At 33.4% G+C, this 26,299-nt stretch overlaps 1 protein-coding gene and 1 pseudogene across 1 annotated transcript; both read left to right on the top strand.

The window, feature by feature from the left end:
- Positions 1-8,159: 8,159 nt before the first annotated feature.
- On the top strand, positions 8,160-9,767 carry LOC139869358 (clavaminate synthase-like protein At3g21360; annotated as a pseudogene).
- A 2,999-nt stretch (positions 9,768-12,766) lies between these two features.
- Positions 12,767-25,777, top strand: LOC139867752 (uncharacterized). Its single transcript, XM_071856107.1, has 3 exons — positions 12,767-13,607; positions 24,966-25,145; positions 25,239-25,777. Exons 1-3 carry the CDS (start codon positions 12,767-12,769, stop codon positions 25,775-25,777), a joined length of 1,560 nt encoding a protein of 519 aa, XP_071712208.1.
- Positions 25,778-26,299: the final 522 nt, after the last annotated feature.

Here is a 26,299-nt window from a genome sequence, read left to right on the forward strand (position 1 = left end):
TGAAGAGAGGTGTGATTTAACTTGATGTACTCTGCATATGGCTGTGTTTATCATATATGATGATACATATATGATATTGTGATGAAAAGATTATGTTTTGATTTGGTTTGTAACCTTTGTTTAAGTATTCCATCTTTGCTAGAGAAACCTTGTTTGCAATGACTAGTCATGGTAATAAAAACTGTATGTGTTTGCAAATTTCGCTTGTTTTTTTTTTCACTAAATTTTTGTACAAACATTTTAGTTTATTTTATCATTAACGTTATTGTTTCATAAGCATTTCATTTTATAAACAGCGGTTACGATTCACCGATGATGGTTCGAACGCGATATCGAACCCACTTACCCGATCATTTCCTGGGACGAACTATTACAATCCTACCGCCCATCAGAAGGAAACCCACTCGGCGAATCCATACGAGTATTCATGAGATAAAATCCCCCGGGTGAGGCTCGAACTCAAGACGTCCGAGACCTCTAAGGCCCATAAAATGATGAGGTAACCTTAAAGGAAATATTTTGCAACGCATGAGGGTCGAAGCACTGACCTCCTTTATAGGAAGTCAGGTCCACCAATACACCAATACCTTGACGTTGTTTCATTTTCAATTTCAACTTCAATAGTTTTATGCGTTGTGGTTTCTGGTTTCGTAAGCATTCCAATTAACTAACGGTATATGGAAATGAAATATCGTTACATTCATGTAAAGGAAAAATGGTGCGGTTGGTCCTAGATTACGCAGGTGGTTTGTACTTTTTTGACGTGGTTGATCTTCATAATTTGTAAAAGTTATGTCCGTAGTTCCAGATTAAACATGTAGTCTATGTACATTTTTTGACGTTGTTGTTCACCATAGTTTGCAAAAATTACATCGGAAGTCACGTCACTTATGCTCGTTAAAAAATTCCGTTAACTTCGATCATGTGCAACCTAATGAGGATAAAATTGTCATTTCTGTTATAATTCAGTAGGCTTATAACTACCTTTAGTGGTTTGATTCTTGATGTTATAATTCAGTAGGCTTATAACTACCTTTAGTGGTTTGATTCTTGATGTTATAATTCAGTAGGCTTATAACTACCTTTAGTGATTTGATTCTTGATTTAGAATACTAATAATGAAGTGTAAGAACAAAGATGATAATGGAGAGAAAGAAAGAAACACTTTGTAAGTGTGAGAAATGGTGCAAGTTTAATGCTTGCATTCATGAGTATTTATAGCCTAAAATCTCAATATAAAAATACATACTTTGTGTACCAAAATTGACTATATGTATACACCAAAATTGACTATCCATATCTATATTATTATTATTATTATAACACTCCCCCTTGGATAGCAATTTTATTTTGTTGAAGATCAACTATAAATTACTGCCTCGTTAAAAACCTTGCTAAAGAAAACCCAGTGGGAAAAAACTTTAGCTAAGGGAAAAAGAGTGCAGCATGGAGTTGACTCCCCCTCAAGTAGACATCGCTTCAGCTGTTACATCTTTTGAACATGTCTCATGCCAATGTTATGAACGTGTGTTCTGAAAATAGCAGTTGGAAGTGCTTTCGTGAAAAGATCAGCAGAGTTTTTGCTAGATTGCACATATCTCATTTCAATCTGGTTGTCCTTAATGAGATTTTGAGTGTATGAGAAGAATCTAGGTGGTATGTGTTTTGTTCGGTCACTTTTGATATACCCTTCTTTCATCTGTGCTATGCAAGCTGCATTATCTTCATAGATAGTTGTTGGACTTTTATCGCGTTCTAGTCCACAAGAATCAGTAATGAGTTGTGTCATTGATCTCAACCAAAAACATTCTCGAGTAGCTTCATGTAATGCAATCACTTCGGCATGATTTGACGATGTAGCAACAAGTGTTTGTTTTTGAGAACGCCATGATATTGCAGTACCTCCATTTAGGAATACATATCCAGTTTGAGATTTAGCTTTATGTGGATCAGATAAATAACCTGCATCTGCATAACCAACCAAATCTTGTTTTGATTCGTTAGAATAAAATAATCCTAAATCAGTAGTTCCTCGAAGGTATCGAAATATGTGTTTGATCCCATTCCAGTGTCTTTTGGTAGGAGCAGAGCTGAACCTTGCCAACAAATTAACTGCAAAAGAAATGTCAGGTCTTGTACAATTTGTAAGATACATAAGAGCTCCAATTGCACTAAGATATGGTACTTCTGGTCCAAGAATGTCTTCTTGATCTTCACATGGACGAAATGGATCAGCTTCAACATTGAGTGATCTAACAACCATAGGAGTACTTAATGGTTTTGCCTTGTCCATATTGAAACATTTCAAAATCTTTTCAGTATATGTTGTTTGATGTACAAGTAAACCATTAGGCATATGCTCAATTTGTAAACCAAGGCAATACTTGGTTTTTTCGAGATCTTTCATTTCAAATTCTTTCTTTAGAAGTTGAATGGCTTCATGGATCTCTTTATTTGTACCTATGATGTTAAGATCATCAACATAAACAGCTATGATCACATATCCGGATGTTGTTTTCTTAATGAAAACACAAGGGCAAGTAAGATTATTTGTATACCCTTTGCTTATCAAGTAATCACTTAATCGGTTATACCACATACGTCCCGATTGTTTTAACCCATATAAAGATCTTTGTAATTTAATCGAATACATTTCTTTGGGTTTTGCATTTGATGCTTCTGGTACCTTAAATCCTTCAGGTATCTTCATATATATATCACTATCAAGTGATCCATATAGATAAACAGTCACAACATCCATGAGATGCATTTCTAAATTTTTAGAAACTGCCAGACTGATTAAGTACCTAAAAGTAATTGCATCCATAACAGGAGAATAAGTTTCTTCATAATCAATTCCCGGTCTTTGAGAAAAACCTTGAGCTACAAGTCTAGCTTTATACCTTGTAACTTCATTTTTCTCATTTCTTTTTCGGACAAAAATCCATCTGTATCCTACAGGTTTCACATCTTTAGGAGTGAGAATGATGGATCCGAAAACTTTTCTTTTATTGAGTGATTCTAATTCAGCTCGTATTGCTTCTTTCCATTGAGCCCAATCATGTCTATTTTGACATTCAACCATAGATGTTGGTTCTGGATCATCATCATTATTCATGATGTCATATGCAACATTAAATGAAAATTTCTCATCAAGATTTTTCATTTCATTTCGGTTCCATAATATTTTTAAATATGCATAATTGATTGCAATTTCTGTATTGACATCATCAATCTCCTCTGCAGTAGGAGTACTGATTTGTGGTTCTTCTTGAACACTTTCTTTTACTTCATTATCAGCTGATTTTCTTTTTCGAGGATTTTTATCCTTTGAACCGATTGGTCTTCCACGTTTCTGACGTGGCAAAGATTCATGAGTGACGTTATTGCCAGCTTTTGGAATTTCAATTCGAGCTGGAGTATTTACTGCTGGTATATATGATTTTGTCACCGTTTTTGTATCTGTAAATGCATCAGGCAATTGATTTGCAAGTTCTTGTATATGCATTATCTTTTGAACTTCTGTCTCGCATTCTTTTGTGCGAGGATCAAGATACTTTAATTGAGGTTCACACCATGAAACATCATTTTCTTTATTTTTCATTTCTCCCCCTAATCTAGGGAACAATGTTTCATTAAAATGACAATCAGCAAAACGTGCTGTAAAAACGTCACCTGTCATAGGTTCAATATACCTTAATATTGAAGATGTTTCATATCCAACATATATTCCCAACCTCCTTTGAGGACCCATTTTTGTACGTTGTGGTGTTGCAATTGGAACATACACTGCACAACCAAATGTTCTAAGATGGGAAATATTTGGCTCTTGACCAAAAGCAAGTTGTAGGGGGGAATATTTATGACTTGCACTTGGTCTGATGCGAATCAATGCAGCAGCATGTAAAATTGCATGACCCCATATAGATACAGGGAGTTTTGTTCTCATTATCAATGGTCTAGCGATTAACTGTAAACGTTTAATCAATGACTCGGCTAAACCATTTTGTGTATGCACATGAGCAACAGAATGTTCAACAACAATTCCTATAGACATGCAATAGTCATTAAATGCTTGAGATGTAAATTCACCAGCATTATCAAGTCTCACCCTTTTAATGGTGTAATCAGGAAAATGAGCTCTCAATTTAATAATTTGGGCAAGAAATTTTGCAAATGCCACATTACGGCTTGATAACAGACAAACATGAGACCATCTGCTAGATGCGTCTATTAGAACCATGAAATATCTAAATGGTCCACATGGTGGATGAATTGGTCCACATATATCACCTTGAATTCTTTCAAGAAACATTGGTGATTCTTTCTCAACCTTAAGTGGTGAGGGTCTAGTTATCAATTTTCCAAGAGAGCAAGATGTACATGGAACCATTGTATCATGATGGATTTTTCTATCCTTTAGTGGATGTCCATGAGTACATTCAATAATCCTTTTCATCATTGTTGATCCTGGATGGCCTAATCTGTTATGCCATAAACTGAATACACCAGGATCAATATATTTTTCGTTAACTACCATATGTATTTCTGGTACATTTATATGTGTATAATGTAATCCAGAACTAAGTCTTGGCAGTTTTTCAACCACATGACTCTTGTCAGTGATACTTAAATATTTCTCATTTTCTGTTGTCACTGACTGATAATCATACCCGTTAAGGTATATGTCGGAGAAACTCAATAAATTTCGGCTTGACTTGGGAGAAAATAAGGCATCATTTATTAAAAATTTTGTACCATTTGGTAGTATGAAATTTGCCTTTCCTATCCCTTTTATCAAGTTAGCAGGTCCTGATATTGTATGTATAGTTCCTTCCGTTGGTTTTAGATCAATAAAATATTTCTCGGATTTAAGTATAGTGTGTGTAGTTCCACTGTCTGCTATACAGAGATCTCCACCACTTGATTGATGTTGTATTCCAGCAAAATTCATATTGAACTTCATATATAAGAAATAAATAGTGAGTACATTAATATTACACAATATTTTAAACGCAAATAGATAGTACTGAAACATTTAGCAAACATAATGACAAAGACAGACGATATTAAATCGTTTATTTTTCAAAAGACACACAACTTAAACATTCAAGAAATCTTCATATAAATCAGATGGTTTCTCAGTGACTGTTGGATCAATATTATCCACAAAATTTACTTCCTTTTCTTTACCTTTCAGCGAATCCTGATACATCTTAACAAGATGTTTAGATGTTCGGCAAGTATTAGCCCAGTGGCCCATTCTACCACATCTGTAGCAAGATTCTTCAGAATTTTTAGAAGAATTTTCTTCAACATCTTGTTTAATGGGCTTGTTTTGTGGTTGATATTTATATTTTCGTGGATTACTATTTCTTTGACCACCACGGCCACGACCACGACCACGTCCACGCCCATTACCATTACCATAAGGATGGTTTCTACCATAGTTATGGCTTTTGGCATGATGATGGTGATGGTTATTATAACCACGACCTTGCCCGCGTCCTTGTCCCTGTTTATAATTATTTGCAGTATTTGCTTCAGGGATTGCAAGTGTACCAGTAGGACGGGATTGCTGATTTTTCATTAATAGCTCATCATTTTGCTCTGCAACTAAGAGATATGAATTAAGTTCAGGATATGTTTTGAACTTTAGCATTCTCAAATTTCTTTGCACTGTGATGTTTGCAGCATTCATTGTGGAGAAAGTTTTCTCCATCATGTCTGCATCACTAATTTCATGTCCACAGAATTTAAGTTGTGAACATGTATTATACAGAGCTGAGCTGTATTCATTTACTTTCTTAAAGTCTTGGAACCTTAATGTTCTCCATTGTTCCATTGCAGCTGGAAGTAAAATTTCTCTTTGATTATTGAATCTGCTTTTGAGACCTTCCCATAAAACATGGGGATCTTCTACAGTCACATAATTATTTTGTAAGCATTCATCAATATGTTGATGAATAAAGCAACATGCCGTAGCTTGTTCTTTTTCAGAACAAGTGTTGTTTTCATTTATGGTTTCAAGAATGCCCATTGATTTAAGATGCATTTTTACTTTTATAACCCATGGCATGTAGTTGTTTCCAGTTGATTCTAAAGGAGTAAATTTAAGCTTTTTCAGATTCGACATTTTCTATTATCAAAAATTAAAACAAACATCATGATAAATTAGAGTCAATTTATATTCATAAGTATATAAACATTAAACATAAATTTAATATAACATAAATGATAAGTAGGTGACAGTGTCGACCATGTGTAAGCAATCATAAATAAATGTTATATAACAAAAATATAAATATTAGTAAACATAAATGAAAATTTGGCGACAGTGTCGACCATATATTTTTTCAGGTGGTATAACCGACCTATATCATTCTGGTGGTATAACCGACCATATATCATTTTGGTTGTATAACCGACCATATATCATTTTGGTGGTATAACCGACCATATATCATTTTGGTGGCAGAGCCAACCATATTTAGTATTAAGATTATCGTGCTGATAACGTGTTATAATTCAGTAGGCTTATAACTACCTTTAGTGGTTTGATTCTTGATGTTATAATTCAGTAGGCTTATAACTACCTTTAGTGGTTTGATTCTTGATGTTATAATTCAGTAGGCTTATAACTACCTTTAGTGATTTGATTCTTGATTTAGAATACTAATAATGAAGTGTAAGAACAAAGATGATAATGGAGAGAAAGAAAGAAACACTTTGTAAGTGTGAGAAATGGTGCAAGTTTAATGCTTGCATTCATGAGTATTTATAGCCTAAAATCTCAATATAAAAATACATACTTTGTGTACCAAAATTGACTATATGTATACACCAAAATTGACTATCCATATCTATATTATTATTATTATTATAACAATTTCATGTTTTTTTTCTTTATCATGTACTCTTCTATTCTCTTCTTTTTTTCTCTCTATTTGAAAAACTTAACTGGCACAAAAACCCTAAATCACAACAAACATTTTTTTTATACTAAAAGCAAGGTTGCAAAAGACGTGAGACGGAGTCGAGACGGTCGGGTCCTAAAAAGGTCGAGACGGGGGTCGAGACGGATATTGACCAAAATTGACTTTTAAATATATAAGTATATAAATATAAATGTATATATGTGTACTTATATTAAAGTCAAAAACTTTAATTAACTAATTTATACTCATAATCGCTATCAGCGTTAATTTAATACAGAAAATTCAAACTAAAATACAACAAATTTGACCGATTTTACCGACTTATGGTTTTCCCGAATTTTGACAGACTTTGACCTGATTTTTTTTCAATTTTAACCCGAATTTTGACGATTGACTGACATATTAGACGATTTTTCCGAGACGGGACGAGCTAGTCATCAAACCGTCTCAACGAGCATCGCAACGGCGAAAGACCGGGTCTTTTGCAACAGTGCCTAAAAGAGAACATTGCTCTATCAAACTTACAACAAATTGACTTGTTATTGCTTTTAATCCCATACAATCGACCACATAAAATGCCCTCTAAATTCTAAAACCAGGTCTCAAATTAACCACATCTCGCGTCTTAGCATGAAACAATCAGTTGCAGACCTAAATTATAAACCTTTCACATTCATGCGTATGTATTAATTGATCAAACGGCGTCGCTAATAGCATAAAGATACAATATTAATTTAGGTTTTGTGAAAGTGAAATTGTGACCGAAGTTTCTCTCATGGATGGACGGAGATGAAATTTCCGACGACCGGATCGGAAACAACCAATGACGGTGGCGATGAGAGATGAAATTTCAGGGAGTATTGAATTTACTATGTCATATAAGCTCCATTTTTTCACGCCATTGTATATTTAAATTAAATCTTTATCGATCGTTGTCAATCATATCATACTATATTTTAAGCGATTAGGTTACCTAATCCCATGTTAGTTAATATTCAAAGAGTTAAATATACGATTCGTTTAATAGTAATACAAAGACGACTTTCACCTAACTTATTTAATCCGTAGTATCTAAATTAAATCAATTTGTGTTGTTCTCTTTAATAATATATCTTAACATGAAGTTTAATAACTACATAAATGAACATACATATGCTTGCATATATATATGTATACATGTATATAAATTAACCACTAGACTGGCACACTATCAAATATGAAATGGCCACCGGAAGATTCTTCGAACAAGTAAGCTTACCTGAGCAAAAGCATTACGATGACGGTGTTATCTTTCCGGTTGTCTTATCCCCAAACACAAACATTTACTTTAACTTGACTGAAGAAGCAAAAGTGTGTGCTTTTGAAGAGGCTATTAAAGCCCAGAAGCAATGGCTAGAGTCACTTGTTGATAAATGTGGTGTGATTCTCTTTCGAGGCTTCCCCGTTAAGTCTCCTTCCGATTTTAATGACGTTGTGGAAGCTTTTGAATACACTGAAATTGAATACATAGGAGGTCTAGCTCCTCGATCTAAAGTTGTTGGCCGAGTTTATACAGCTAACGAAGGCTCTCTGGATACCCCAATTCCTTTCCATCATGAGTTGACTTATGTATGTAAAACTTAAATATGATTTCTAAAGGTATATATTATTGCACTCCTTAGAATATGCATGAAATATCTGTCTCCAAATAAAGGTAGAAGGTTTTCTTCTGTTCGGGCTATCCGGGAGGGCGAGTAATCCGACCCCATACTCTGATGTACGCACCTAGCAGGAATACTCCCCAGACTGTTTCCAACCCTTCCCTGGCAACCACAAAATATTCATCCTAAGCAGGATTCGAACCTGAGACCTCTTTCAAGGAACTCAGCACCCCAACAACTAGGTCCCACAAAATATCTGTCTCCAAATGTATATTCAATAACATTATGTATGCTGTAAATTTTTGTACAGCCGGTTAAACCTGTAAGATGGTGGTTTAACATGTAAGATCGTGCTTTATGAATATTGTTTTTAAGATATAATGGTACTCCATTAGTTAATTAGGCAGTCTAATAGTATTGTATTTGTCTAACAGATTCGAGGCTCCCCCTCCAAGTTATTTTTCTTTTGTAAAGAAGAACCAGGAATGGGCGGGCGAACTCCAATTGTCTTGAGTCATATCATTTACGATAAGATGAAAGTAAAGTACCCCGATTTCGTTGCAGATTTGGAAGAACAAGGCGTGAAAAGGTATTGTTATATTGAAGGATGATGATGATCGATCTTTTGTTGGCGGTAGAGGTTCGAAGTCGGCGTACATGACCAACGACAAGAATGTTGCAGAGGAAAGGTTTTTAATTTCTTTCTCTGCGTTATTATACCTTATTATAAAATTATAATTTCATATTTTTATTTTTTAAAGTTTTTTGCTTGTATACAATAACTATACTTAAACATTGCTCACACGAATGTTTAATTGCAGGGCAGCAAAACAGGGAGCAAAACTAGAATGGATGCAGGGGAATACAGTAAAAGTTACAACAGATCCACCCAGCCATCATATTTGACAAAAAAAGTCAACATAAAGTATGGTTTAATAATATCGCATTTACAGAGACTGGCCCACCGAATGGTAACAATGATAATGCTGATAGATATATTGAGCTTGGATATGATGGTGTTGTGCCTGATCAAGCTCATAAGGATTGTTTAAAAATAATGGAAGAATAATGTGTTATGATACCTTGGAAAAAAGGTGATGTTATGCTTATTAATAATCTCGCAGTCCTTCACGCTCGAGAACCACTATTAAAGCCACCACGTCGCGTACTTGCATCTCTTTGCAAGTGATGAAGAGAGCGAGGTTATATTCAGCCTCATGCAATGGCGACTTTACACTAACGTCGCGTACTTGCATCTCTTTGCAAGTGATGAAGAGAGCGAGGTTATATTCAGCCTCATGCAATGGCGACTTTACACTAAGACTCGCGGGTTCCCGTGATACCACTAATTTTCCGAAATTTATAAAAAAAAAAAATTTTTTGTATAGGATACCACTAAATATAATAATGGGACCCCATAAATTTTTAGAGATTATAATTTCATAATTTTGACTCCTAAAGTGTTTGAAATTAGCTAACTTACGACTTTATAGTATGAACCATTGAATATATTATATATAAAAATAAACAAACATTTGTCCAATTACAATTCTAATTATTTTTTACTTCATTCTACATTATAATTTCTTTTGGTTCTATCTTCAATCCTTCATTCTAGGGATGTCAACGGATCGGATATGGATCGAGTGTGGGCGTGAGGCCATATCCATTTAGTTATTGTTCATCCATAGTCATACATATCCATTTAAATTTAGTCCGTCCGTCTATATATGTATCCAGTGGATTAAGCTGGTTAATGGATATCAATTGAATATTTAAGAAATCTGATAATTTTTTCAAATATATAATGAAAACAAAACGTAATATAACATGACTTAATTTAAAATTATTGCACCAGAATGTGTAATGTTTGTTTAAGAATTAACATAATTTGTTAAATTTATTATCAAACATATAATATGACAAATTATGTGTAATTTTTATGTTATATAATAGGGGTGGTCAGTATTTGGTTAGAAACCGTGGAACCCGAAAATCAAACCGAAACCAAACCGAAAAAAACCAAACCGAATTTGAAAAATGGTTTTCGGATCGAGTCAAACCGAAACCGAATTTGAATTCGGTTTTCGGTCCGGTTTTCGGTTTTGAAAATTCTGAATTCGGTTTAACCGAAAACCAAATTCAAAACCGAATTCAAAATTTTTAAATATTTAATTTGTATATTTATGTTTTAATGTCATTATAATTTGGGATCCAATCAATAAAATATGTTCTCACCCATATGATGATTTGGTAGCTCACATTATAATTATATTATTCAAATTATTATGTTCTTCTTCTTAATAACAGAAGCAGTAAACGTCATAATTCAGCTGTAAATATTAATAAATCATCGAGTTCTTTATAATTTAAAGTACGTCATTGTTTTGGAATATAAATAACCAAGACATCAGTAACGCCACAAAATAAACTAACATCGTTCTCAGTTTTTTCATAATATTCGGTTTTAACCGAAAACCGAACCGAATCCGAATTCGAATTCGGTTTTCGGTTCGGTTCGGTTTTAACATTGAATTCGATTTTCGGTTCGGTTTTCGGTTTTGACCAAAAAAATATCAAAACCGAATACACCGAACCGAATAAACCGAAGAACCGATGAACACCCCTTATATATGTTTTATTTTGAGTACTCATAGTGAATTTATTATATAATTGTAAGTAAGATGAATGTGTAATGGTAAATATATATGTAATAGTTATTGTATATGAATCCCTAATCTCATCACTCATAACTACATATGAACAAATTATTCAATTTTATGTATGTATTTTGGGCACGATCCGACCCGGCCCGATTTGACCCGACACATATTTTGTGCAAGTTATTGAATAAATTTTTAGGACCCCATTGGGTTTTGATCCTAGAATCACCACTGGCCTCATGTACCAAAATGTTAACAAATATAGTTTGCAAGAGTGATACGCAGGGCCGGACTTTGGGCCGGGCCCAAAGTGCAACCGCACTGGGCATCGAATATTAAGGGGCATCAAATTGTTAGTCCATGTTCATGTATACTAGGTTCAGTTAAGGCCCAAATTTAAGCCCAACATAAAAATTTTAACGGGCTATATGCTGTCTTCCCTTCCCAGCTTCCCTTATTCGTTCCACTCTTCTCAATCTATTACGGAGAAAAAAAAGGGGAAAAAACCCCGTATGAATCGGGCATCCAAACGACCAAATCACGCCATTAATTTCTCCTAATTTCCAATTCAAGATTTGCAATCGGTTAATTTCTCTAGTACATCAAACACCATAAATAATCCCTCCACCACAATGATTCAAGAATATTTTTTGTTCTATAATTTTTCCCCAAATTGCGAATTTAGATCTTTAGGTTTTGCTACTTTTATTTCTCTGCAATATCATTTGAATTCCTTTCACTTGACACTCAAGGCTGCAACAATTATTTGGTATGTATTCTTAATTTCTTATGTTTTAATTTATTTTGTTTATTGTTCTTATGTTTATGACTTATCAATTTTCTGTTTTAATGTTCATATGCTGTTGTGCTGCAACAATCTGTTATTTTGTTCAATTTTTTGTGTTTACTCTGTTCAACTGCAAGCCTGCCTTTACTTTATATGTTCAGATTATGCATTTACTTTTTCGATTTTATGCTTTTACTGTTATTATATGTTCAGCAGTTCAGTTTATATGTCTAAAGTAATCTTTGATAGTCTGTTATTATATATGGGTTTGTTAAAAACATTTAGTTAAAATTTAAAATAAGAGTTGATTTGAGTAAATTAGTTATAAAAATTGAGTTACTGAATCTGAGTTGTTAAAATCAGTTTGTTAAAAATGAGTTACTGAATGAGTGTTAAAATCTGAGTTTTTTTTTTGAAACAGAATGTTAATATTTAAGTTTCTGAATTAATCTTTAACAGAATGTTAATCTTTATGTTACAATCTGTGTTTTTTTTCTTATACAGAATGCTAATCTTTATGTTTTTGTAGAATGCTAATCTTTATGTTTTTGTTTGATTGTTTGTAGGAAAAAGAAAAGAACGAGGTTGATTTACTTTGCTAATATCATAAATAAAGAATAAGGAACTAAGACTGACTGAAAAAGAAAACTAGAAAAGATAAGGTGATATCTTTCCTTGATTTTTGTTTGTCTACATTGTTTATTGGTTTTGTTAAATTTCGTTGATATATAAAAAAATATGCATCGTACACAACCATCCGGTGCTCAAAATAGAAAAAGGAAAAGACAACAACAAGCGCTTACTCAATCTTTACAAGGATCTTTAAATAAGTTTTTGGTTAAACCTCAAAGTAATGCTAATGTTAATGAAAATTTAGTTGAAGAAAATAATGTTGAAGAAAATGATGTTGAAATAAATGATGGTTGTGAAAATTGTGTTGAAGAGAATAATGTAGAAAAAAATAAAAACGAAAACGAAAACAATAAAACATTTGGAGATAATGCAAATCAAAGTCCTATTAAAGAAAATAATGAATGTCTAGATAGTTCTTGCGATAATAGATTTAATTGCAATATTTTTGATGTGAGAATTTGGGATGGTTTAAGTTCAAGCATGAAAGATTTACTTGTAAGCAAGTGGCCTCCTGCTAGAGAAACAAATTTAGAGTACCCAAAAGATAAATTAAATAGACACTTTTCTGATTTATATTATCTACGTACGTTACTAAATAATGACACAACTGATAGAAAATGGTTAGTTTATTCAAAAGAGCTTGATAAAGTTTTTTGTTTTTGTTGCAAGTTATTTAAGAATCCTATATGTAAAAGTGAATTAGGAAATGTGGGAATAAATGATTGGAGGCATCTTAGTGAAAAGTTAAAGAATCATGAAAGTAGTTCGGAACATATGAAAAATTTAGAAACTTGGGCTGAGTTACGAATGAGGTTAAATTTGAATCAAACAATAGATAAAGAGTTACAAGAGCTTATTAAAAAAGATACCGATCATTGGAAAGAAGTTTTAGTTAGGATAATTGCCACTGTTAAATGTTTAGTTGTATATAATTTTCCTTTTCGTGGTATGTAACAACCCGAGTTTTTCCGTTAAAACTTCCGTTAAATACTTGACGATCGTTAGTTAAATCATACAATTTTCATACGCCAATTTTTTTTCAGAATAGTTAACAGTGGCTACGTGAAACTTTTTCGTATTTAAAGTAATTAAATGCGTACTTAATCCTTAGTGGATTACTTGAATTAATATGTTATATTAATTAGTGAACTTAATTCGGTTGACGAATTAAACTAGAAACGATACGATTAAAGTTAATCGCCTAGAAAACTTTTCAGTTAACGGAACTCAGAAAAACGATAGAATAATTATTCTTAATAATTATTGAACTTTTGAAAGAAATTTGATTTATTATTTACTTAATGAATTAAACACGGTGATTTTGTTTCAACGACTAGTTAACGTTCCGGAGATTCGGTACGGTTAATGGCACTCGAAATGAACCACGCGCGAACGAGCTTTTACACAAAACGAGCCTGAGACCAGAGCCCGAGGCCACATGGCCATGACCTCATACCTCATCATCCTTGGTCCCATGAGTAGCCAATGCATGTTGACTATTAGTTTTAGGCTCATGTTTGTTGACTTTTGGTTTTTAGGCACTAAGTAACTAGTTAGATAATTCTCTATACACTCTTTAATCATTCATTCCATCCTATCTATGAAAAAAATGCAGCTCATTCCTCCTCCCTCTCTTCTTCTTCACTTCAAACACACACACACACACACACACATAAATCAACCATCAAACTTGCTTGTTTGCTCTTACTCGTGTGATCAATCTTGCTCCGATCGTCGTTCTCTACGCGCTAGTATAAACAATTTTGTGATCAAAGGTATAATTAGCTAAATCCTAATCTTAAAAATCAGATTTTTATTAAGGTTTCATAAATTAGGTTGTCTATTGCTCAAGTCTTGATGTTTGTTGATTGTTTAATGCGTTAGATCACTCGTTTTGTTTATTTGCTGCGAAAACCGAATTGTATATTGCATGATCAGTGAATTTTGATTTTTCTAATGCATGATATTATGTGATAATTAGGTTCCTTACGAAAAACTATTAATTTTAGGCTTTGGATTCGCTTGATTTCTTTTCCGGATGATCAAGTTATGACCAATTGAAATTAACGTTGTGTTTTTGTGATTGATCGGAAATTCCGGGTTTGATAGACCACGAATTGGATTGTGAAATTAATACCATTGGATAGGTAATTTAAAAACACTCAGGTTACACTAGGATATCATGTTGTTTGCTTATGTATAACTTAAGTTATGCATGATTTAGTGAAAAAGTGGATTTATACAGCACTTGCATGAAAACAGCCTTGTATGATAAAATATGTTAACTTCTGAGATTAAAGCTTTGCATATTTGAAATTTACAGAAAAATTACTTCACTTTTCATGTAGATATCATAGTCAAATTGTATCTAGATCTTCGGATAATTGCGTACGAATGTGACTAACTAAACTAGAATCGAAACAGCAACTTGCTCTCTGTTTTATACTCTGTGGTTTGTGTTTATTGAATTAGCATGTATGCTTCTGAAAAATTAATCTTTACATGATATGTGACATATGGTTAGTTAATGTCAATCTCTGAAACCTTATACATTGGGCACAATAGGGCCACACATTATGTAAATTCTGAATTGAGCTGAAAACTAAACATTCAACTTGCACGAATAAACTGTACAAATTGGCGAAACAAAAATTGCTCAACTTTTGATATGTGTTAGTTTAACTTTTCCTTGAACCATGGCCACTGGTATTGTATCAATTGCATGCCCCTAGCTCCGGTTATAGCCAAAACCAAATCAGTACGCAGTCAGAAATTGATTTGACAAACTATAAATGTACCCCTTCTGATTCCTGACTTTTAATTATCGTATGAGACCCTGGCCAGACTTTTTGGAATTGATTTTTAGTATACTTATGATCTGGAGTTTTCCATGTTTACTTGAATTTTTTACTATGAGATAATATGCTAAGTTTGCTACATGTACATGAACTTTGTGCACAACGATAAACTAAAATTGTGAAATTGACCAATTATGATCTAAAACGTGTTGTTTTACTTAGGTTTGACATGTTAACCAACATTTGACATGAACCTATTGATGTTGAATTTAGTTGACTACTTTGAACAAGTTTGACTTTTGGTTTGACTTCGGTTGACTTTGTTTGACTTGCATGAATTAGTTGACTGTATGTTGACTTCTACTTTGAAACGTGTCGATTCGAGCAATAAGAAAACTTATACTATGAAACCACACTTGTTTAAGACATATTTATTGACCAACCTAAATACATATACTTAGGTTGCATTACTCGGCTATAAACCGTACAAGTAAATTGTCCACTTTTCAATCCGAGCTTTATTCAAAGGTGAGTCTACAGTCCCGCTTTTTACATGTTTTCAGGGATGAGAATACACGCTGTTATACTTACATTATCAAATAATTTTTGTATTTACACGAGTACTATATCTGCATATTGAGTTTGTACACAAAGCCTCTAGCTTGAATATACCATCGGTGTAGGCACAATTTAGATGGACGGATCTGTTAGGTTGAAAACCTCACCCGCTATAAAAACTGTGGTGCATTTATTTTGAACATAATACATTCGTACAAGTATATAACATTTTTATGAGGTAAAGGCGGGTATAGTGGATTCTATACTCGGGTCATTGCTAGTATTCAGGTGCTCATAGATTATGCAAACGTTTCGCAACTTGGAGTTGTACTTGTAAAATCTCGTGGTCAAGGAAATTAAACTATTTTCTGATAACTATTTTTCAGATACTATGCAACGTTATTTAAAACTGTGGTTTACGAACAAATGAGATAAAACTTGACATGGTATTGTTTACGAATATTTGAAACTTGACATGGTATTGTCTACAAATGATTGAAACTTGACATGGTAGTGTCAACAAACTTTTGAAATGGGACACGGAACTGTCTACAAACTTTTAACATTGAACCTTGGTGGTCTTCCACTAATAACCGTTTTCGAAATGTATTTCTTAATCATACTGTATTGTTTACCTAAAACCTGTAGATTCACTCAACATTGTTGTTGATCCGTTTTGCGTGTTTTATTCTCAGGTATTAATTGCTTCCGCTGTAGAATATTGCTGTTACGTAGAAGTCAAGTCAAGCACTGGGACCAGAGTTAACATTCCGTTAAAGGGATTTTTGACGGGGTGTTAAAGATGGTAACAGAGTTTTGGCTATAGGGAACTAGGATACATTAGTGTGTCTAATCGTAGGGTGTATTAGTGAAGTCTAGTCTATAGCCGTGTGTCTTGGATGACTTTTATACACCATACATGCACTATTTGCTTCACAATACGACATGTACGGCTACACATTACATCACGTACATATACACCCTATACCCATATGATATGGACTTGAACTAAACGTTATACTACGAATCACATACGTACACGCGACGCGAGATTTAACTAAATTAAGTTGATTACGCCATCTTGAACTTATGGAGTTATGTCGAATGGAAATGTGAGATAGCGTAATGTAATGACCGAGATTACATTACGGTAACTCATATAGAAGTTTCGACATCACAAAATAAGGAATTGGGAGCGAGTCAAGTAGGTTACTTGGATAAATACCGTTTAGAACATAAACCGTTTAATTTCAAATATGAGTAGAAATTTACACCGTACGATTTAATTGTTATTATAACCTATAAGGAGCGTGTAATCACGTCACAATTCGTCACTACCTGACACTGTCCGTCACCCCTGATTTCTACTTGGCACTATGAAGACACTGCCTGGACATACTCATCATCTTATACCACTACTCTTTGCTATTTATCGTTGGTTACTACTACTCAACGCCGCCTCTCACCACTAGTGGCGACCGATCACTACTTCTCACTGCTTATCATTTTTGATCCACCGACATCTTACTGCAATTATTGTACCAATTACATATAGGCTAATCCTGTCGCTATCATACTTATTATATTAGATTTTGTCTGATATATTTCCTAAATTTCCTCCGTAAATTACGGAAATCTTTTTGCTATATACACGTATTCAAGGAGACAAACATAGCATCCAACACTCAATTCATATCAAACCCTATTCCAAACACATAATATGGATTTCTCATCTGATTCCTCGAGCTCCATGGACAGTGTAACCGGAACGAACGAACCTATTAGCCATCATCTTTTCTGGATGAATTGGGGGTGGGTTCGTAGTCGACTTAATCAATGGAGGCGAGAAGAAGGCGATCCCTTCCACCAACCGAATTCACCTCTTGGTGAAGAACCTGAAGCACTTACCGGTGAACCAATCCGGAACACCATTTTCACCCTCATTTCCAGGATATCCAGCCACGAATATCTAATATCCAGAATTCTAGATCTTATTCATCCACTTGTCCGAACCGCCAATTATCCCGGAATAGTAGAAGAAGTCAACGAGCTTCACGCTCGAGTAGTGGCTCTGGAGAATATGGTGCGAAATCTAAGAGCATCAGCAGCACCAGCAGCATAGCCGGCACCACCAGTACCATCAACATCACCACCAACAGCATCAGCTTCACCAACAACAACATCTACATCCCACACCTCAACATCACACTCGGTACTTCGGATATCAACATCATACACCCAATAGATACCAAGGAATATTAGTAATTGTGAGTTAAGATGTATTGACTCATTCTTCCTGGAAAAAAAATTATATATGTATACTTTATATATATATATGGTTTGGAACAATAATAAATCTTTTCGTACTAAACTATTACGTGTGAATCTTAACTAGTATGTACTACTTGGTTAAATCATATCACTAATATGCTATGATGTACATCTTTCGTTAATGACTTAACAATCATTAATCACTGCTTCAGCACAATAAACTCCATTTCATAATAAACTAAGTGTATTATTCAAATACATGTTTGATTTTTCACTTCTATTTTCGATGTACTCGAAACTTTCTAGAAAACATTATTCGTGCCTTGTAAATTTCACAAGAACTTCACGAGCATCAATATCATATACCGAGGTATATCAATAAACAATGAACGATGAAGTATTGATTCATAACTTCATTAGCGAAATATTTCGCGACAATTATGAAATCTCTAAGGTTTTGGAGATTATCTTCAACCGTAAATCAAATGAGTTTAATATTATATTAACTCATTAAATCCATGATTACATCTGAAGAATATATACGAATATAGATCTTCATAAAGATTGTAATTAAAAACTCTTCTGTACAAACTGTAAATTGTAAAAATATTTAACGGGTAGGTAAAACCCGAGAAATATTTATATCTCACATTAATATGTTACATTATACATTCTTCAAATTCTGATTCAATAATCAGTAACTATACTAATTACACTCACAAGATATGTGTATCCGTTCACTAAAGAACAACTACTACATATTCTGATTTTGACGTATCGGAATCTAAGTAAAGCTTTAGCAAGTGTTATCTTCCTAAAGATCACTACATTTATGAATTATATTCATTTGTATTCTATGATGAATTATCACATCAAACCATCGAAATTATCATTCATTACTTTTGAAATCAACAACGCCTATTCGTCAACCATTAGATCCGTTAACGATTACAATCAGCGTTTAATCATCTAAAAATAAAATCTCTTGAAACCATCTCGGATTGATAACCAACGATTCAGATTCGTTAACCTTGAGAATGCTGACGAAGCAGCAAAAGATATAGATGGTCTTAATGGCCAAAAGTTTGATGATAAAGAATAACGTATTGAAAAAGGCTCAGATTTGGAACTGAAAAATGGATTGAGCTAACCATGAAGGAGACCAAGGACAAATACAAGGACCAAACCCTATATTCAAAGAATCCAGGTAATTCTGGATCCGATGACATCTTTAGAGAATATCTTGCTCCGAAGTCATGCTGAATTTCTAATGGAAGATGATGATTCACAGACCTTACAATCATCATGAACCATGTTACATAACTCTTTCATTCTATTTAACTTCTAAACATATCAAGGAAATATATTTCTTGATGATTCGGTCTTTTTCGGATATTCTGGTAATTTGACAAATCAAATTGTGCTATTACCTTTCCTTTCTACTTTGTATATTATGATCATTCGAAACTCCATACCTACGAATTCTGGACCATTACTTGCTTGATTTAAAGTCGAGAAGAGAAAACAAGGTGAAAACGGATACTATGACGATGAACAGCGAATGTTTCTGCATTATCACCAGCCATTGATCCGTATTATTTGACCATGTATAGAAGAACAAGTTGAAGATCTTCTTGGATAAAAAGCATGAGTCTTCGAAAAATAGGTCAGAATATAAAAGACAACAAACATGGAAGATCATAAACCATTTATATCAATAAGTATTGAAAAACAGAGGAGTGGTAGAATTAAAAATACTGTCACCCCTAGAGCATTATAGAAGAACAGAGATTCTTCTGGTGGTAGACTAAAAAGAAGAATGACTGTGTACACAGTCAAAATAGTAACGAAAATCAAGAGCGGATGAAGCATCTTCACAAAATTTTCGAAAATAGAATTTTGAAAGTAAGAAGATTGAGGTTGAGAAAATAAGGACGCAGAGATGATTAATTTATATCAAAACTTTTTACCATAGCAACGCGTCAGCCGATTAAGATAATCGTATTAAATCAAAAAGAAAAGGATTCTAATTTCCTTAATTACCGGATCCAAATCTCACAGATTTCAAACGATTATATTCAAATCCCTTAAATTTAGAAGATTCAATAGTGATTACATCGAAAAGTCAATGCGGACAACTATTACTTCAATACATCCGTTAGTGACATATTCAGTCGTATTTTTACACGTAACCGAATCATTTCATTCATATTCTTGATGATAAGAAATTCTATACACTTAACTCGTATTCATTACGAAACCGAACGGACCTTAGAAGTCCATCCGTATAGAGATCTCGAAAGATTATTTAATCTTATCATATTATTTGACGAAACACTCGTATATGACCAAATTCTATTATTAAAAGAATGTATGAAGGCTTACGTCTGGAAAGACAAATTATTCAAGCCAAGTATAAACTTTATTTGCAAACTTAGTTATAGAATTCAAGCTCACGTTGAAACGTGGATTTCTAATGATACGAAAATATTTTATTTTCATCAATAACTGCCATCATCCAAATTTCGGGACGAAATTTTCAATAACAGGTGGGTAATGTAATAACCCGAGTTTTTCCGTTAAAACTTCCGTTAAATACTTGACGATCGTTAGTTAAATCATACAATTTTCATACGCCAATTTTTTTTCCAGAATAGTTAACAGTGGCTACGTGAAACTTTTTTGTATTTAAAGTAATTAAATGCGTACTTAATCCTTAGTGGATTACTTGAATTAATATGTTATATTAATTAGTGAACTTAATTCGGTTGACGAATTAAACTAGAAATGATACGATTAAAGTTAATCGCCTAGAAAACTTTTCAGTTAACGGAACTCAGAAAAACGATAGAATAATTATTCTTAATAATTATTGAACTTATGAAAGAAATTTAATTTATTATTTACTTAATGAATTAAACACGGTGATTTTGTTTCAACGACTAGTTAACGTTCCGGAGATTCAGTACGGTTAATGGCACTCGAAACGAACCACGCGCGAACGAGATTTTACACAAAACGAGCCTGAGACCCGAGCCCGAGGCCACATGGCCATGACCTCATACCTCATCATCCTTGGTCCCATGAGTAGCCAATGCATGTTGACTATTAGTTTTAGGCTCATGTTTGTTGACTTTTGGTTTTTAGGCACTAAGTAACTAGTTAGATAATTCTCTATACACTCTTTAATCATTCATTCCATCCTATCTATGAAAAAAATGCAGCTCATTCCTCCTCCCTCTCTTCTTCTTCACTTCAAACACACACACACACACACACACACATAAATCAACCATCAAACTTGCTTGTTTGCTCTTACTCGTGTGATCAATCTTGCTCCGATCGTCGTTCTCTACGCGCTAGTATAAACAATTTTGTGATCAAAGGTATAATTAGCTAAATCCTAATCTTAAAAATCAGATTTTTATTAAGGTTTCATAAATTAGGTTGTATATTGCTCAAGTCTTGATGTTTGTTGATTGTTTAATGCGTTAGATCACTCGTTTTGTTTATTTGTTGCGAAAACTGAATTGTATATTGCATGATCAGTGAATTTTGATTTTTCTAATGCATGATATTATGTGATAATTAGGTTCCTTACGAAAAACTATTAATTTTAGGCTTTGGATTCGCTTGATTTCGTTTCCGGATGATCAAGTTATGACCAATTGAAATTAACGTTGTGATTTTGTGATTGATCGGAAATTCTGGGTTTGATAGACCACGAATTGGATTGTGAAATTAATACCATTGGATAGGTAATTTAAAAACACTCAGGTTACACTAGGATATCATGTTGTTTGCTTATGTATAACTTAAGTTATGCATGATTTAGTGAAAAAGTGGATTTATACAGCACTTGCATGATAACAGCCTTGTATGATAAAATAAGTTAACTTCTGAGATTAAAGCTTTGCATATTTGAAATTTACAGAAAAAGTAATTCACTTTTCATGTAGATATCATAGTCAAATTGTATCTAGATCTTCGGATAATTGCGTACGAATGTGACTAACTAAACTAGAATCGAAACAGCAACTTGCTCTCTGTTTTATACTCTGTGGTTTGTGTTTATTGAATTAGCATGTATGCTTCTGGAAAATGAATCTTAACATGATATGTGACATATGGTTAGTTAATGTCAATCTCTGAAACCTTATACATTGGGCACAATAGGGCCACACATTATGTAAATTCCGAATTGAGCTGAAAACTAAACATTCAACTTGCACGAATAAACTGTACAAATTGGCGAAACAAAAATTGCTCAACTTTTGATGTGTGTTAGTTTAACTTTTCCTTGAACCATGTCCACTGGTATTGTATCAATTGCATGCCCCTAGCTCCGGTTATAGCCAAAACCAAATCAGTGCGCAGTCAGAAATTGATTTGACAAACTATAAATGTACCCCTTCTGATTCCTGACTTTTAATTATCGTATGAGACCCTGGCTGGACTTTTTGGAATTGATTTTTAGTATACTTATGATCTGGAGTTTTCCATGTTTACTTGAATTTTGTACTATGAGATAATATGCTAAGTTTGCTACATGTACATGAACTTTGTGCACAACGATAAACTAAAATTGTGAAATTGACCAATTATGATCTAAAACGTGTTGTTTTACTTAGGTTTGACATGTTGACTAACATTTGACATGAACCTATTGATGTTGAATTTAGTTGACTACTTTGACCAAGTTTGACTTTCGGTTTGACTTCGGTTGACTTTGTTTGACTTGCATGAATTAGTTGACTGTATGTTGACTTCTACTTTGAAACGTGTCGATTCGAGCAATAAGACAACTTATACTATGAAACCACACTTGTTTAAGACATATTTATTGACCAACCTAAATACATATACTTAGGTTGCATTACTCGGCTATAAACCGTACAAGTAAATTGTCCACTTTTCAATCCGAGCTTTATTCAAAGGTGAGTCTACAGTCCCGCTTTTTACATGTTTTCAGGGATGAGAATACACGCTGTTATACTTACATTATCAAATGATTTTTGTATTGACACGAGTACTATATCTGCATATTGAGTTTGTACACAAAGCCTCTAGCTTGAATATACCATCGGTGTAGGCACAATTTAGATGGACGGATCCGTTAGGTTGACAACCTCACCCGCTATAAAAACTGTGGTGCATTTATTTTGAACATAATACATTCGTACAAGTGTATAACATTTTTATGAGGTAAAGGCGGGTATAGTGGATTCTATACTCGGGTCATTGCTAGTATTCAGGTGCTCATAGATTATGCAAACGTTTCGCAACTTGGAGTTGTACTTGTAAAATCTCGTGGTCAAGGAAATTAAACTGTTTTCTGATAACTATTTTTCAGATACTATACAACGTTATTTAAAACTGTGGTTTACGAAAAAATGAGATAAAACTTGACATGGTATTGTTTACGAATATTTGAAACTTGACATGGTATTGTCTACAAATGATTGAAACTTGACATGGTAGTGTCAACAAACTTTTAAAATGGGACACGGAACTGTCTACAAACTTTTAACATTGAACCTTGGTGGTCTTCCACTGATAACCGTTTTCGAAATGTATTTCTTAAACATACTGTATTGTTACCTAAAACCTGTAGATTCACTCAACATTGTTGTTTATCCATTTTGCGTGTTTTATTCTCAGGTATTAATTGCTTCCGCTGTAGAATATTGCTGTTACGTAGAAGTCAAGTCAAGCACTGGGACCAGAGTTAACATTCCGTTAAAGGGATTTTTGACGGGGTGTTAAATGGTACAAATGAAAAGCTTTATGAAAATTCAAATGAAAACTTTTTAGGAATACTTCAAATGATTGCCGAGTTTGATCCTGTAATGAAACAACATTTTCGTAGAATTGAAAACAAAGAAACTCATTTTCATTATCTTAGTCATAAAATTCAAAATGAATTAATTGAAATGTTAGCAACTGAGGTAAAAAAGGCAATAATTAAAAAAATCAAAGAATCAAAATATTTTTCAATAATTCTCTATTGCACCCCCGATGTAAGTCACAAAGAACAAATGACTTTAATAATAAGATGTGTTGATGTGTCTAGCTCACCAATAAAAGTGGAGGAGTTTTTTCTAGAGTTTTTAATTGTAGAAGATACATCTGGTTTAGGACTTTTCAAAAACTACAAGAGGTTTTGAAATCCCTTGATTTAGATATTAAATATGTAAGAGGACAAAGATATGATAATGGATCAAACATGAAAGGAAAACATTCAGGTGTAAGTACAAGATTACTTGAAATAAATCCTAGAGCTTTTTATGTGCCATGTGGTTGTCATTCTCTAAATTTAGTTTTATGTGATATGGCAAATTCTTGTCATAAAGCAACAGCTTTTTTTGGAACTTGTCAAACAATATATAACGCGTTTTCTAATTCTACAAAACGGTGGACTGTTTTACTTAAATATATTGACGATTTGACTTTAAAATCTTTGTCTGCTACTCGTTGGGAAAGTCACGTAGAAAGTGTAAAAGCTATAATAACTCAAATTCCCCAAATAAAAGAAGCTTTAACATAATTATCTGAAGTATGTGAAGATGGAAAAGTGTGTAGAGATGCAAAATCATTGATAGATGGTGAATTTTCAAGTTTTGAATTTATTCTAAGTTTGGTTATTTGGTATGAGATTTTATTTAAAATAAATTTAGTTAGTAAAAAATTCCAATCGAAAGATATGCTTCTTGATGTTGCGATTCAAAGTTTAGATGGATTGGTTACTTTCTTTGATAATTATAGGGAAACTGGATTTGACAAAGCTATTATTGAAGCTAAAAAAATTGCAGAAACCATTGATGTTGAACCTGAATTTCCTGTTAAACGTGTTTCATGTAGAAAAAAACAATTTGATGAGAATCCAAATACCTAAAGAGAACAACAATCGACTAAAGAAAAGTTTAAAACTGATTACTTTCTTGTTTTAGTTGATATGGCTCTTTCACAATTAAAGACTAGATTTGAACAAATGAAACATTTTGAAACTATTTTTGATTTTATGTTTGATGCATCAAAGTTATATTATTTAGATGATGATCTCTTGAAAACTAGTTGTTTAGATCTTGAAACTGCTTTAACATATGAAAAAGATTCGGATATTGATGGAGATGATTTATTTAGGGAGTTACAATCTTTGCAGAAAATGTTGCCTAAAGGAGCATACGAGGGAGCAAAGCCGTGGACGTCACTTGAGATTATGGAGTTTACAAAGAAGTTGGATATTTTTCCAAACATTTTACTTGCATACAAGATTTTGCTAACTGTCCCGGTCACTGTAGTATCTGCAGAACGGAGTTTTTCAAAATTGAAGTTGTTGAAAAATTATTTACGGAATACAATGAGTCAAGATCGGTTAAACGGGCTAGCAATTATAAGTATTGAAAATAGATTTCTATCTAATGTAGATTATGATAAAATGATTGAAGTTTTTGCATCAAAAAATGCACGTAGACATCATTTTAGGTGATTTGTAGTTCCGAACATGTATATTTGAATTGTATTCGTTAAATAAAAAATGGGCGTGGGGATGAGCCTCCTAGCTTGACTGGGTTCCAAACCCCTAAATTTTCTTCATGTGCTATTAATTTATATTGAGGGGGGGCAAAGGGCATAATTTTGAGATGTTCGCACCGGGCATTCAAATTCTCAGGACCGGCCCTGGTGATACGGTATCGTGATGAAAAATTAAGGTGCTTTATTTTCGGCTGTAACGTCCGTTTAAGTATTCCATATTTGCTACAGAAACCAACTTGTTTGCAACGAATCAGTCATTGTAATAAAAAGTGTACGTGTTCGCAAATTTCTCTTGTTGTTCTGTACACTTAATTTCTTATATGTTATAGTTTCATAAGTAATCCAGTTAGTTAAAATTGTTGTATAGAACTGAAATATAAATACACCGATTGAAATTAACAAAAATGGAATTGCATATAATTGAATAAAACCGTAATTTAAAGTGAAATTTTATTATATGGCCTTGGTGCAATGT

The sequence above is a fragment of the Rutidosis leptorrhynchoides genome, chromosome 9 (assembly GCF_046630445.1).
Source record: "Rutidosis leptorrhynchoides isolate AG116_Rl617_1_P2 chromosome 9, CSIRO_AGI_Rlap_v1, whole genome shotgun sequence".
NCBI classification, from domain to species: Eukaryota; Viridiplantae; Streptophyta; class Magnoliopsida; order Asterales; family Asteraceae; genus Rutidosis; species Rutidosis leptorrhynchoides.